Source organism: Amphiura filiformis, unplaced genomic scaffold, assembly GCF_039555335.1.
Source record: "Amphiura filiformis unplaced genomic scaffold, Afil_fr2py scaffold_66, whole genome shotgun sequence".
In the NCBI taxonomy this organism is placed as follows: Eukaryota; Metazoa; Echinodermata; class Ophiuroidea; order Amphilepidida; family Amphiuridae; genus Amphiura; species Amphiura filiformis.
In genome coordinates, this window is record NW_027305530.1 from 443,357 (window position 1) to 457,791 (window position 14,435).

General features: G+C 36.0%; 1 protein-coding gene across 1 annotated transcript; it reads right to left on the reverse strand.

The window, feature by feature from the left end:
- Nucleotides 1-715: 715 nt before the first annotated feature.
- On the reverse strand, nucleotides 716-8,617 carry LOC140144620 (uncharacterized). The gene is made up of 9 exons (XM_072166435.1): nucleotides 8,520-8,617; nucleotides 6,866-7,228; nucleotides 6,554-6,667; nucleotides 6,131-6,262; nucleotides 5,509-5,629; nucleotides 4,484-4,555; nucleotides 3,406-3,477; nucleotides 3,191-3,277; nucleotides 716-2,844 (listed from the first exon to the last, which is right to left on the reverse strand). Exons 1-9 carry the CDS (start codon nucleotides 8,590-8,592, stop codon nucleotides 1,689-1,691), a joined length of 2,190 nt encoding a protein of 729 aa, XP_072022536.1. The 5' UTR covers nucleotides 8,593-8,617; the 3' UTR covers nucleotides 716-1,688.
- Nucleotides 8,618-14,435: the final 5,818 nt, after the last annotated feature.

Consider the following 14,435-nt stretch of genomic DNA (forward strand, 5'->3'; position numbering starts at 1 on the left):
TCCGGTATTGTGGGCATTGACGTAACGAGACGTTGATTAGAAATTTGGGATACTGCTCAAACCGCAAAAGGAATAAGCAGAAAATGTTTTTTTAAGTTAAAGTTATAAATTATGAGTTAAGTTATAAATATTGTTTGTTTTGTTTTGTTTTGTTTTTATATAATATACCTCTTGTTTCATTTTATACCAGTGATAAAGATAGATATTATGTATGAATAAGATAAAAACAAATAAATATAGTCGCATCATCTAGTGAAAGCACCATATGATGATTTTTTTAAGGGAAATGGAAAATGGGAAAGATTGAGAAAAGTGAAATCAATCGTGGTGGAGAGAAAAGTTCTGATGGCGATAAGCAACCGGGGGAAATGCCTGAGTTTATTGGGAGGGGTGCCTACCATGCCCCACCCACGCCACTGACAACATCTATACTTGCTTTCTATAGGTGAACTCAACAAGTGCATGGTGGATATGAACCCTAGATCAAGAGAGTATGCATTGGTAGCATCGTCATCGTCTTTGAAACCTTGAATATCCTTCTAGTTTATACATTGTGTTTTATTCATAATGCGAAATACACATGGGATCGTAGTTTCATACACGCATAGACATTGAGTCCTAGTGTACACAAATATTTAAGTGCGATTTTGTTTTATTTTTGGCGAATGCACCTGTGCGATTAAAATTATCTGTCAAATATTTAGAGTCCGTAAGTTTATAATTAGGCGATATAAATATAAATAGTTGCATTGTTAACGTTTGAGTCTTAATAACATCCACGGAAACGGTGCAGAAACAGTTGAAAAACGGTGTAGAAAACGATGAAACACAGTGAAGAAAGATTTGAAGAAACGATGAAGACACGGCGAATGTGGCCATGTGGCCTTTGTCCATTCCTCTTTTGCCTCGTAACATGCTTCGTAACTGATTGTAAATTTATATAGAACCAAATCCTCATTGCTGGTCTAACACAAAAAAAACACATTTTACAACTCCTCAAAACAGTTTGGAAACTTTCCAAAACGGTAATATATCAGAAATATTTGAAATCTATTTCCATATTGTTTCATATCAATACAAACATTGTTCTTTCCTGTCAAAATGACACCACATTTGTGACCATATCTTATTCCATGGTTGAGTAACTGTCTTTGAAAGACAAGGAGGTCTCAAACAAAATGTGCCAAATCTGCCATTGTCTGCGTCATTTGCATCAATAAACATGAGTAAAGAATATCACACTGTTTCTTTAAAAACGGTTTCGAAGTGCTGCCAGTCAGATGTACCGGTCTTCTGCAGCCGTTGTGTTTATGGGACGGCCACTTCTGGGTCTGTCTTTGACATCTCCGGTCTGACGAAACTCGGCCTTTAGGTTTGAGATCATACTGCGGGAAACTGCAGAAAAGTATGCCAGCCTCAAGCTGACCAGTAGCTCGTGCCTTAACCAGATCTGATAATCGAACCATGGTTGGACTATGAAGAAGTGACCAGCAAGAGAGATTGACTTGCGTTGATCCATTTGAATCCACCTGTAGAACTGTTAATCCCATCTTAGCGCTTAAAGTAAATTTAATTGAATTTGAAGATTTCAGTTTTTTAAATGGTGTGTATATTACAATGTTTAGAACTTAGGTAACACTGTGTGCTTCTTGATATAAAATAAGGCCATTTAAACCCCACAGGTAAGTCTACGTTTCAACAGGATTGACACGGTTATTCGGTACGATGCCACCAGAGTTCTGTGATCTGTTTGAGTTGGAATGTGATGATTCGTTTTCATACCGTTTAAGGGCGCGATAATCTGAAATCAGAGATCCTATTGTGTATAAATACGGATTCAGCGACGAATTTATTGGTAGTATGAATACGACTGACCATGTGTACATTTGAAGAGGTATAACCACGGTATGAGTTTGGGAAAGTATTCCCATGATCACAATCGGTACCCAGCAGATAAAATCTGTTCCAACTATGGCGGCCATTTTGATTGTCATTTTCACTTGTTCGTCTCGGTTAGATTGAACCTTTACTCTCTTTTTTACCATCTTAACGTTGATGAATATAACAACGTAACACACAAAGATTACCAAGAAGCATACGAGGTTGAGACCGAGAAATATGGCGATTGAAAAATACCATGCCGGTATGAAATCATTTGGCACCGGAAGTGAAAATGTACGACCTGACCCAGGGCCTCCAACGTCACTTGATTGAATACTATAGCTTGATGGTCTCGTTACTAATGGCAGTCCGATACAGACATCCGATAAGTCATAAAAATCTGACTCAGGTCCGGCTACAATAGAGGGAACCAATGCGAGTATGACTGAGATTGCCCACAGGATACCAACAATTAATTTAGTGATTTTACTATTGAGCTGTGCTTTTCCAAAAGGAAACACTAAGCAAAGAAGTCGATCTACACTAATAAGGGTTATGAAGAATACTGAAGCTTCACTGGAGAGTAGGGACAGAAAACTTTCAAATCGGCATAAGTATGATTCCCGCCAAGTCTCCGAGTGGTAAAAATATTGATCACCGTAGTAAGCGTCTACAGATGCTAGTATCAACATGTAAACACCCATTATGCAATCTGATACAGCTAAATTGGCAATCATTAATGACTGTTTTGCCTGAATCGGGCCTTTCGCCTTCTCTTTGCCACGATGTGCTAATACATATACATTTCCAATCAAGGCACTAGTTCCGAGTACCCACATGAACATTCGAAGGCCCAGATTCTGCATGAGAGATCCACACATAAAGAGCGTTGGTTGTGGCTGTAGTGTAATACAGTCGTTTAAATCGTCAAAATGGCAGCAAAGATAATGGTCGTCAACATATCTGTAACATAATGGTGGTAAAGACCAATTATTTATATTTGTCACGGTCGTTCTACATACCTGACCTCTTTGAAACTATAGGCTATGTTACATGTATCAGAAAAACGCAATGTCCAGCTGATTTAATACAAATGAAGCCTGATGTATTACATGTATTATGAGAAGTAAAAGTACGTTATGTTGTTTGGTATTTGGCATTTAGACGTAGAATAGGGGGCATATTATGCTGAAAATAGAAGCTTTTAACCAAAAGGTGAAAGAGATCCCAGTCAGGCACCGTGAATGCGATTGTGAACAGTATCTTGTTGGCCTTTTTTCCCCTACCAGGGATTACATTGTGTACTCACAGTGTTTCTACATTCACTAATCCTTTGAATCCATTTTCGTGTACGGATACATGATCCTCTTGCTTGCTGCTTTCACGAACAAGTACTCTGGTGACAAGAAAAATTAACCAATTTTTAGCATTTCTTTTAGAGTACTGTATTGATAAAAAAATTTACTTTTGGTAATCGATATTTTAGTGAAAGGACTCAATATGGTGGCCTCAAATTCAACTTACAATATCTTCAATTTATGCAATCCTTTAAATGCATCAGGATAAATAACTGCAATATGAACATCCCAGAAGTATCTACAAAGACAATCAGATAATATAATGTACTACTTTACTTGCTATATTCATTAGATATGATAAATAAAATATTCTCACACCACCTCCCCCTTAAAAATTCACACATGCCAACACACCCGCACAAAAAATATACTGTATGGCTATACGTATAAACAGTTTAAACACTCACCAAATACCGTAAAACCCCGTCTACAAGCATATATGGTGTTTTTTATAAAAGCTTAATTAATTCGAATCAAGCGTTAATATACCAATACAATAGATAGGTCTTAAAATAATACTTGTTTGTATATGCTTGGATCCGTAATTTATTTGCTCAAACTCCATAATGGCAACTGGATTAATGTAGCTTTCATCAGAAGCACACTATATGCTTGTAGACGGGGTTTTACGGTATGTCTAATTAGCTGTCCAAAATGTTGTCTTACCTATTTTAAGGAATTACCTTGCCTTTATCACGCATCGCATGTCACACTCACTCATTCCTGTAAGAATACTTACCTCCATACCCACATCCCTCCTCATACGCGACACATAGCCCCTTCCTCCAACATACACAGACATAATGAAATATAAAGATTCAAGCTGCATACAGACAGCAAAAAATAATTAAGGTACCGGTTATTTTCACCACTGTTTTCATACCTTAATTAAATAAAGACAGATATGTCATAATTAGAACCAGCAGCTGCATCTTTTAGCTCGGATTTAAAACCTCATTCGTTGAAATCGGTCAAGAAAATTAATAAAGATACGGTGATCCAAACTTCTAAGGAAGATGCACATTTTTAAAAGTTGCAGATTGCTGTATATTAGATGCCATATAGATTTGTACACAAAGCGTTCTTGAATAAGAGAACTGGCAATGAGGTATTAAATCAGAGCTAAAGGGTACAGCTATGAGTTACTGGTTTTAATTTTGACACATTAGGATATACAGGGGTGAACATAACTGGTACTTTAATTCTTTTGCTGATAGTAGTACAGAACATATCAGCTAACTTACAGTTCTTCCAGTAAAGGCAAATCTTCAAACATACTACTCTCTAATATGGTCAATGGATTCTGCGACAGGTCTCTGGGTAAAAAAAAAGGACATTTAAATTTTGATATTGCTTTTTTAATTACCGAAGCTTATAGTGTTCTCTTTAAGATATTGTAATTATTAAAGGAATGAGTTGAGTTTCATCAGTCGTTACTTAATTTTTAAAAAGACAGTATAAAGATGTCAGTACTGACTTACAGCCATGTTATATTCATAAGTCCAACGAACGTATGTTTAGTTATCTTCGTTATATTGTTACGAGCAAGTGACCTGCAGTGGACAGAGATATTAAAAGAAAAGTAGTGAAGAATTAGAGTAAATATTTCAAGGTGGTACTATAAAATGCAGCATTATGATGTACTATATGGTCGCTTTTAAGGATATAGCAACAATTTCTTTTAAACTGTTGCGCAATGGTAGTGGCATTTGGCAAAAATTGCAAAGATTATTTCATAGCGAGCGTGTAGAAGAATTCAAATATCACAGATAGACTTTTGTAGGTCATGTGGTTCTTGAGTTATGTTATAAAGAGGGCTGAAATAACAACAACACTTTTGTAAAACGTATATAACTCATTAACATCAATAAATCAAGCAAGTTTTCAAAGTACATGATTTGTAGAATGAACTTTTGCAAAACATCAAGTATTATTTTTTTAATAATATATTGATTTAGATAATGAAACTCGACTTTTGGTTGTTTGGACCAACAATATCTAGTCTTCCCTTAAGCATACCAATGAATGTAAAAGGTTATTAGACTGACAGACTTACATTGTTTGAAGATGAGAAAACCCTTTAAACATACCAGGCAATGTTTCGTTCATGCTTGTACCAGAAAGTGTGCTGGAAATAAATAAGGAATACACACATGATACGAATTTGCACGAAACTAAGATTATTTCTTAACAATATCATAGTTTTTTTTAAGGCAAATCTTTGATATATTTTTTAATTGATACAAATATTTATTACTAGTCTACTAACATAGCATTAGTTGTTCTTGCGACACCCGCAATAGTAGCTTGGGACCATCCGTTTGCACAAATCACTTGCAGAATGTCTTGCTGGTATTCACATTCACAATTTGTAGGACATCTTTTTATATCTGTAAGATTAGGAAAACCATAAAATGAAATAATGATTAATTTCAGACTATTTTAACCCAAAATGGAAGGTAAAAAGCTGTAAAATTTGGTATTTGAGGTGCCAATGCGCGCAGATTTTGGCGATTTTATCCCGGATTTCACCAAAAGTTGGCCTAAAATACGGTGTTTTCGTGTTAAAAAGGGAAATGCAGAGATCAATAATGTTTGATTTTTTTTCTTCACGAAGGGCGAAATATTTGCGATTTTACCCTATGTTGGCCCAAAACACTGTGTTTGCGGGTTAAAAGGGAAGATGCACAGGGCAATTATTGCTTAGTTTTTCTTCTATTACAATTTGTAGGGAAACGTTCCCCATTAAAATTTTAAGGGGGGAAGTGTCCCTTATCCACCCCACCCTCCCAATAACAATATTTTCTAAGCTACTACATTGATAGGGCATACTATTTGGGGCATTGGCACATACACATTACATAGGTCACACTACTCCTCAGTCATCATACCACATTGTATTTCATCGTCGCCGGCTGAACAATCAATGTCACCATCGCATACTTCTTCTATATTCACACACGTTGATATGTTGGCACCTGAAACCTTTTGACATGGGTATGATCCAGGACACTGTATGTCACCTGCAACAGAGGGAAACAATATTACAAAATTGAAGAAAGTCTGTCAATGTTTGATTTTGTTGTACTCGAAATCGAATATTTCCTAAAAATGTATTTTGATACTACTGTTTTATCATTTGTTATTCAAATAATTTTACGTTTTAATCTTCAATATGAATAAATTTCGTGATTAATGATTTATTAAATTATATTATGTTTTAACCTTTATTGCACTTTTAACAAATTAATACTAAACGCGCGTGTGTTTCGATAATGTTTAATGGACAATCAAAATTCCATTTATTGACTAACTACAATGCTTTTCGTCGTTTCTGTTGATGACGCAATCGATGAATCCGTCACACTGGGCAGCAGAATCCAGACAAAATCCTGAGCCACAATCAAACGCAGAGGCTTTACAAACATCTAGTAAAAGAAGCACAGGAGGAGATATCTTATGGTAGGTAAAATGTACTTATTTTGTATTAGCAGCTACATCAATCAAAATTCGAAGAATACGATTGATAATGATGAATTGTGAATAAAATTCTGGTGCATTACCAAAGAGTAAATAGATAAAGTAAAATGTTTTTGGTTCAAATTGTTTTTGAATTTGAAGCTTACCTTTTATTTCAACGGGCTTGATCTCAGAAAACAGCAGTCGAAATCCTAACCAGTTGCCAGTTTTATCAGTAGTTAACTCCATCCATAAGTTTTCCTTGGCAGACGTAAACGACTTCAATTTAATATCCCCAGTCAATCGACCAATCACGTTTTCCCCAGGAACATCACCATTGCCAACGGTCAGAAAGTCAAACCCTCTTTCTAAACCGAATTCATGAACTTGTACCAGAATGACCATAGTTTCAGTAGCAATGAATGTCCACTTGCAGTTCAGATTTGATGGATAGTTCGCAGGGTATAACGGAGAAGTAAAGTTAAGAGGCACGTCTGGTTGGAGATATATATTCCTTGCTCCGCAATTACCTAAATATTACGTAGGTACATGTAAATAAGCAAGTAAATAAGTAGGAACGTTTATAGCATAAGCAAGCTTGAATAGACCATTTTAAGATCGAAAAAGTTCGGAAACCAAGTGTAGTGAGCGGTACTTTATAGTATAGAATATATATTCCTTGCTCCGCAATTACCTAAATATTGCGTAGGTACATGTAAATAAGCAAGTAAATAAGTGGGAACGTTTATAGTATAAGCAAGCTTGAATATACCATTTTAAGATCGGAAAGGTTCGGAAACCAAGTGTAGTGAGCGGTACTTTATATTCATTAAGCGGACAACAAATGTCATTAATCACGATAAACTTTTAGCAAAAATACAGTTTATTTAGCCAATGCCAACATTAAGTCATCAGGATAAATATTTTCCGAAAATATTGAACTAAAATTTTCGTTATTTGGTCCTTAAAATGACAATAATGGAAAGAAAAGTGCGAATGTTCGTCATTTTTGATACTTTTGATTGATTGGCTATTGGCAACGTAACCATCAATCTCTTACAAAAGACATAGAACACATTTGATCATGTCTATTATGTTACGCATTGGAACTCCGCACTGTGACCTGATGCTGTAGAGGTACCAATTAATATTTGTGAGTGGACGCGGCGAATCAGCCGTAAACTCGGCAAATTGTATTCTGAGTTAAAGTGTAAAATGTATGTGAAGGTCGTATTCATAGGTGTATCAAATCGTTGCGACAAGTATCTTATCAAACGCTGTTTAAATCAATCAATAATACTACTGCTGAAGAGGATAATAAGCTTCTACCTATTTCTATAGAATAGTTCTTGTCTTTGTTTGCTTTGGCTAAATCCTGTTCAAGTGGTAGATAACAAAGCATTGTATTTTGTCTAGGTATGTATAATCAACAATGAACAATGAGAGGTTATTTCTTAACCTCGTTGACTTGGGGATGATTTGAAATGACCGCCAATTATGACTGTTGGATATTTATTACCAGAAATGTAGAAAAGAGACACATGTAGAACCGATAAAAATACAATTTTGTCGAAGGAACAGAGTTCAACAAATCATAACCCCGCTTTTGGATATCGTTTGAAGTCAAATGATATACCATTTTAAAGCTTATGGTATATATTTTCTAAACACGAAAAGAAAACAAAATTGACCGGGCCGACTTTACGGCTGATTCGCCGCGTCCAGTCACATTTGTGCGTTCAGGAAATTATTTTATGCATCAGGTTTAATCGGAGTGAATCGATTTGAAAAATTCTATTGCAACTTGCAAATAACACTCACCACAATCCAGTTCGTCGTAGTCGTACGGACACAAAGGCAACCCATCACATTTCTGATGCAGATGAAGACACATGTAGCCAAGTCCAACAGGGCATACGAATTCATCAGACTCACACGAAGCTGAAAAACAATAGCAATCTAGCGTATATTCTACAGTGTTGTCAGGGGGTGCGTTGAATGGAGATGTTTTGCTTTAGAAAGTAGGCCCCCTTGGTTGATTTTTAAACATCTTGTTCATTTTTACCTTTATCATTTTTAGGTGTTTAGGTGTTGTAACAACCTAAATGAAGTTAAGAAGTGAAACTTTTCAACGTGCGAAACGTATATAGTATTGTTTCTTTACAATACTTGGTTTCGCTGTATTGCTGCTTACCATTTTCAACCGTCCAAGATACATCAATCCAAAAGCCTCTACCACCTGCAGACCAAATGGAAGAATCCCATCCCATCTTAAGCTCATTAGTGTGTAAAACAAGCGATTTGGGATGTTTTCTTCCTGTAAAAATCAAAATTTTCAACTCATTCAACGAGTCCATGTATTTCTTTGACTCCTCTTGGCCGTCCACATCATATAAGATGGTAGCATTAGCGGGTCCGATGTAGAGTTCGTCATGGTGAGCCGATGTATCAAGATCTTGGATTATAATTTTAAAACTTCCAGGAGTAGATGTTGTCAGCTGCCAAGAGCAATCAAGAGTTAGAGAAAACTGCTTGGGATAAAATGGCGAGGTGATGTTGAAAATGTCAGTGTTTGGTCCGATTTGAACGAATTTATCACCACAAAGATCTGTAAAAAAAGGTTAAAATTCCATTGGCTTGAATATTAAAATACCTTTGTAAATAACACTTTGTTGCTAATAATAGGTTATATAATAGTTAGTTTGATTCATTAACTGAACTAGCAAGCAACGAGTGGCGATAATGAATTTCAACACAAATTATGGTCGCAATGTAGACAAAGGTCAAATGTAGAAACTTACTACAACCAAGCTCGTCTGACTCGTATAGGCACTGTGGTACACTATCACATACTAAATGCTGCTCAAGACATCCATATCCCGATGAACAAAGGAATTCATCTGGTTGACAAGGAACTTAAAAAGAAGGTGATGAATAAAATATTATGTTGTTCTCAATCTACAAGTATTATATTGTCATAAAGTATGCTGTTTTAAAAAACACCTCATTGGATTTCTATCAGCTTAACAGATTAAGGGATTATTAACTTTAAATACTACCTACCATAATTCATTGCTCCTTGAAGTTCCAGACGAAAACCTTGAAATGGATTATAATTAAATGGTAACGCCTCCAGTCTTATCCATGCCGACGTTGCGTTAATAGTTGCCATACGAGGGGCCGATCCCCCACCAGTCAAATGAAATACCCAAGAGCCTTCTATTATCTCGTTCCCGATGCCGACGGTAAAGTAATCAACAAAAGGATGCACACTCACACGCTCGAAATAAATCACGATGTATGGGTAGTTGTCGGGTGTGGTCACGTACCATATGCAGTCGAGATCCCCGGGATAATAGAGAGGAAAGTGTGGAGATTGTAGTTTGTGCTTCTTGTCTTTTATCAATTCAATTTGGTTGTTTTCGCAGTAATCTAAACGAACAATGACAGAGAAAGCAAGCAAGTAAGTAGTAAAAGACATCAAACAAAATCGATAGCTCTTGGACATTGAATCATAGTTGAGTTTTACAGAGTGCATTGTATTAAGGGGTACTACACCCCTGGCCAATTTTGTGCATTTTTCTCAAAAATTGGTGACAAGTAAGATATGTATATTATAGGGGCAAGGACTACAACTACTGCACTGGAAGCTTTATTTCAGTACAGACAACAATTGTGGAGTTACAGTCAAAAATGAGGAAAAACCAATATTTGATCAATAAATCAATAACTACTTGCCCTGAGTTGCTGAATTTTGAGTGCAGTAGTTGTAGTCCTTGATCCTATGATATACATATCTTACTTGTCACCAATGCGTTATGATTTGTGAGAAAAATGCATAAAATAGGCACACAATTGGCCAGGGGTGTAGTACCCCCTTAAAGAAGAAAAAATAACAATTGAATAAACCGCGCATTGTACCGGCATCATTTTGATTTGCAACTTTTGGAAAAACTCCAACTTTCATATACTGGTATCAATCTACAGCCTGTAGAAAAAACATTTTGCAAGTGAAAAGTGCCCTCTTTGGCAATTAGAAAATACAGTTGTGGTATGATGCTTACATCAACGTCAAGGACACAGTCTTACCTCTCAAATACCGTTTGTTCAGTTCAATTTGTTTATTTTAATCTCGAGATATGTTTAGTTAACAACGAAAGGGTAAAATCACAATTGTGCCACTAGGGAATAGGGATGTATATACATGTAAATCAATGATAGCTGATGTTGATGCGTCTAATGTACTCCCCCCTTCGGGGCTCGTGCATTAGACGCATCAACATCAGCGCGCTATTTTCTCTAATTTCATTAATTAGAGAAATTAAAATTAGAGACAAAATGATTAGGGAAATTAATTTGAGACAAGCTGCGACAAATTTATTGGCTCTAACCCCTTGCGTGAATGGTTATGATACTTTTGAATCATCTTTTTCGTACAGTGGGGTTGAAGTTTGGAACAAGCTGAGTAATGAATTAAGAAGCTCAACAAATATGCAGACTTTCAAGCAAAGATTCAAGTCCTAAAATTTTGTGCATATACTTGTAAATGATGTCTTTTTATTTACTTGAGAAATTGTATGTATTTTTGTATTTTAAATATGTATCTAAGAGTTGTATATACTATATAAATTGTATGTTGATAATTGTTGCTTTTGAATTATTGTATATATGTGTAGCAGGGCCCCATGTTACACCAGCTATTTGGCTGAATTGGGCTACCCTGGATAAATATGATTAAAATAAAATTAATTTGTCAAATTTCTTGAACTTCTGTAATATATTGGTTTGTCTTTTAACATGTCTTGAGTGACAAAGAAAACAGTATTTACCATGATAAAATCATTAACATGCACATGACTTTGTATTTAATTTTACAGCAGAATGTGAAATGTTCATTTATCTTTTAATTTGTCTTAAGTGGAAAATCATTTTTCAAGAGAATCATTATACCTGTATCATGATAAAACAGTAAAAACAGTAAAAACAATTTTGTACTGTTGTGTAATTGATGCATTTTTTTTTATTTCATGAAAGAACTCTTGATAAACTTGATGCTATCATTTATTTACATGTACAGCCCCCTTCCCTAGTAAAAGTGGCACAATTGTGATTTTACCCTTTCGTTGTTAAGTAAGCATATCTCGAGATTAAAACAAGCAAATTGAACCGAACAAACGGCATTGGAGACCTAAGACTATGCCCTTGACATTGATATAAGCATTATGTCACAACGGTATTTTCTAATTGGGCGCTTTTTATTTGCACAATTTTTTTGAGACAGGCTGTATGTCAATTTTGAGTGTTTATTAGCAAATATGGTATCAAAGTGGAGCTAACAAGATTCTGCATACGCCCTTATGAATCATATTGTCATAACAAGATCAAGTTTTAGTGTGGAACGGGTTATACGTAACTGCGGATTTTCTTTATTTGAGCTGTTTATATTCATATCACACTGATAACACACAGAGAGGCATTATTTAGGGGATCTATTAGCATCGTAGCAATATATTTAAACAAATACAAGAGAGATACAGGAGATAACCCTGGAATCAAATCCGACTGGATGCAACCGGAACAAAATGCTGCTTACCACATTTGAGTTCATCTGAGTGATCCATGCATTCTTTGTAGACACTGCAGACTAAGCTGGGATCCAGACATCCATAGCCTTGCTGACAGTGGAATTCATCCGGGAGGCATTCAACTGTCAAATATACAGATATGTGGTCAGTCATATATATATATTTGGACGATTCTCAGTATCATAATATCCTGAATACTACATACTGACGTACAACCAACAACTATTAACCGGCCACGTTCGCATCACATTGTAGTTACAGTAAGCCAAATAATCAAACCAGTTACGTTCACCCCCTGTATATCTTTGCGCTCGAATTTAAGACCTCATTCATTGAAATTGTTCAAGAAATAAAAACACAATGATCCAATAACCAAGGAAGATTCAAATATAAATGTTGCAGTTTTTCACATTGCATGTCATATTGATTTGTACACAAAGCGTTCGCGAACAAGCGAACTAGCACCGCACTTTCATTGATTAGCACGAAAAACTAGCATCGTGCTTTCATCGATTAGAACACAAAAGTGCAACTTTTTATTTCGTGTCTTCATTAGGTTTTGGATCACCATTTCCTTAATTCTCAACCAATTTCAACAAATAAGGTCTTAAATCAGACCTAAAGAGTAAAGGCATTGGCTACATGTTTTAATTTTGATACGTTTGTCTTTATTTAGTGATATACAGGGGTGAACACAACTGCTACCTTAATTCTTTTGTTTACTGTATTATATCAACTACAGAGGGCGATGTTGTATTGTAGAAGGTTAAAGCGAACTTACCTTCCTTTGTCGTTCTCTCTACTTCCAACAAGAACCCTCGAAAAGTGACAGCATGATTAGAAACAAATCGTATCCACATGACAAGTTCTGGTACCAAGATGATCTTAGGAAAATACCACAAAGACAACTTCACATCCATAGTATCCTCGTTATAAATATCATAACCGTGACCCATCATAAGGATATCCCAGAATTCAGTTTCTAGATCCATCACAGTAATAATGTATATTCCAGGAATAGTTTCAGAGAAAATGAAGTAGCAATCGATGTTTGTTGGGTAGTTTTGCGGATATAGCGGTGAGGATATGTAGATCTGGCCGTCGTTCGTCATGTTGACTATTTCAACTCCGCATGAATCTTTTATAAGTTTGGATAAAACAATGCAACAATTAGAATAATGTTAACAGTGTTAATTACTTTCAGGTCCTCCTTTGTGCTCGCAAAACACCACCGGGTCGATAATAGATCCTTGAGGTACACCTTTACCAATCATTTTTAGTTATTACATCATTTGGATAACAATCCTTATACTTACATTGGTTTATACAGACAACTCCGACTAATTAAGTGCGATCCATGAGGGAGTCATTATTAAATCTGTCACATAATTTGTAATATATTTACAACCATCGTTAGCTTCATCAAAAACAAAATCAAAATGAAACAAAGGGCATTTCTTCTATGCCTCTAGAACGCAATACTTACAGCATGACCACTCGTCTGACCCGTCATAGCAATGACGTATCCCATCGCAGACTAGCTTCTTGTCGACGCAACCTATCCCAGAATGACAGGTAAAATCTATGTCATCACAAGCATCTGGTGTGGAAATGAAAGACAAGAATTTTAGTGGAAGGCGATTGGGTGACTCCACACGAGAGGCGGAATCCGTATTAAACGCAAGCCTGGAATGCGTTTCGATGTGATCAAGGATTCTCGAGTAATAATATACTATAGGATAAGCCACACGTTTGCGCAAATGAAGTCAGTCACACAATCGTGCATGTGTTGTGTAAGAGATTGACCTGCGGAAGAGGTGATGCATTTTTTTCGTTCTGGTAAAAAAATCGAAATGGCGAAAAATGACGAACATTTAGTCGTTTCATTACTTGAAATACCAAGTAGCTGAAGTGTTAGCTCAATATGCTAGGAAAATATTCAATCCGATGCCCCATGTTGACTTTGGCTAAATTTGGCCGGAAAGGGTCCGAATTAATGGCAGTCGATGTGCGCCATCTTGGAAAAATTTGGTGTACCAAACACCTCAGCACCTGTCAATCAAACTACGGGATAAGTCTGTTTCACTATTGAAGTAGTACGCACAACGTTGTCGTGCACATGTGCGTAAATTTTAGGCAAAGCAACTAGTAA

Bases quoted from the DNA above. Each gene is read 5' to 3' on its own strand.
- LOC140144620 (XM_072166435.1), bottom strand. From the start codon at position 8,592: ATGTGTCTTCATCTGCATCAGAAATGTGATGGGTTGCCTTTGTGTCCG. The intron at 7,229-8,519 runs GTGAGTGTTATT...CGTAATATTTAG, and splicing joins CTACGACGAACTGGATTGTG to GTAATTGCGGAGCAAGGAAT. The intron at 4,556-5,508 runs GTTAGTAGACTA...TTTTTTACCCAG, and splicing joins GCAAGAACAACTAATGCTAT to AGACCTGTCGCAGAATCCAT.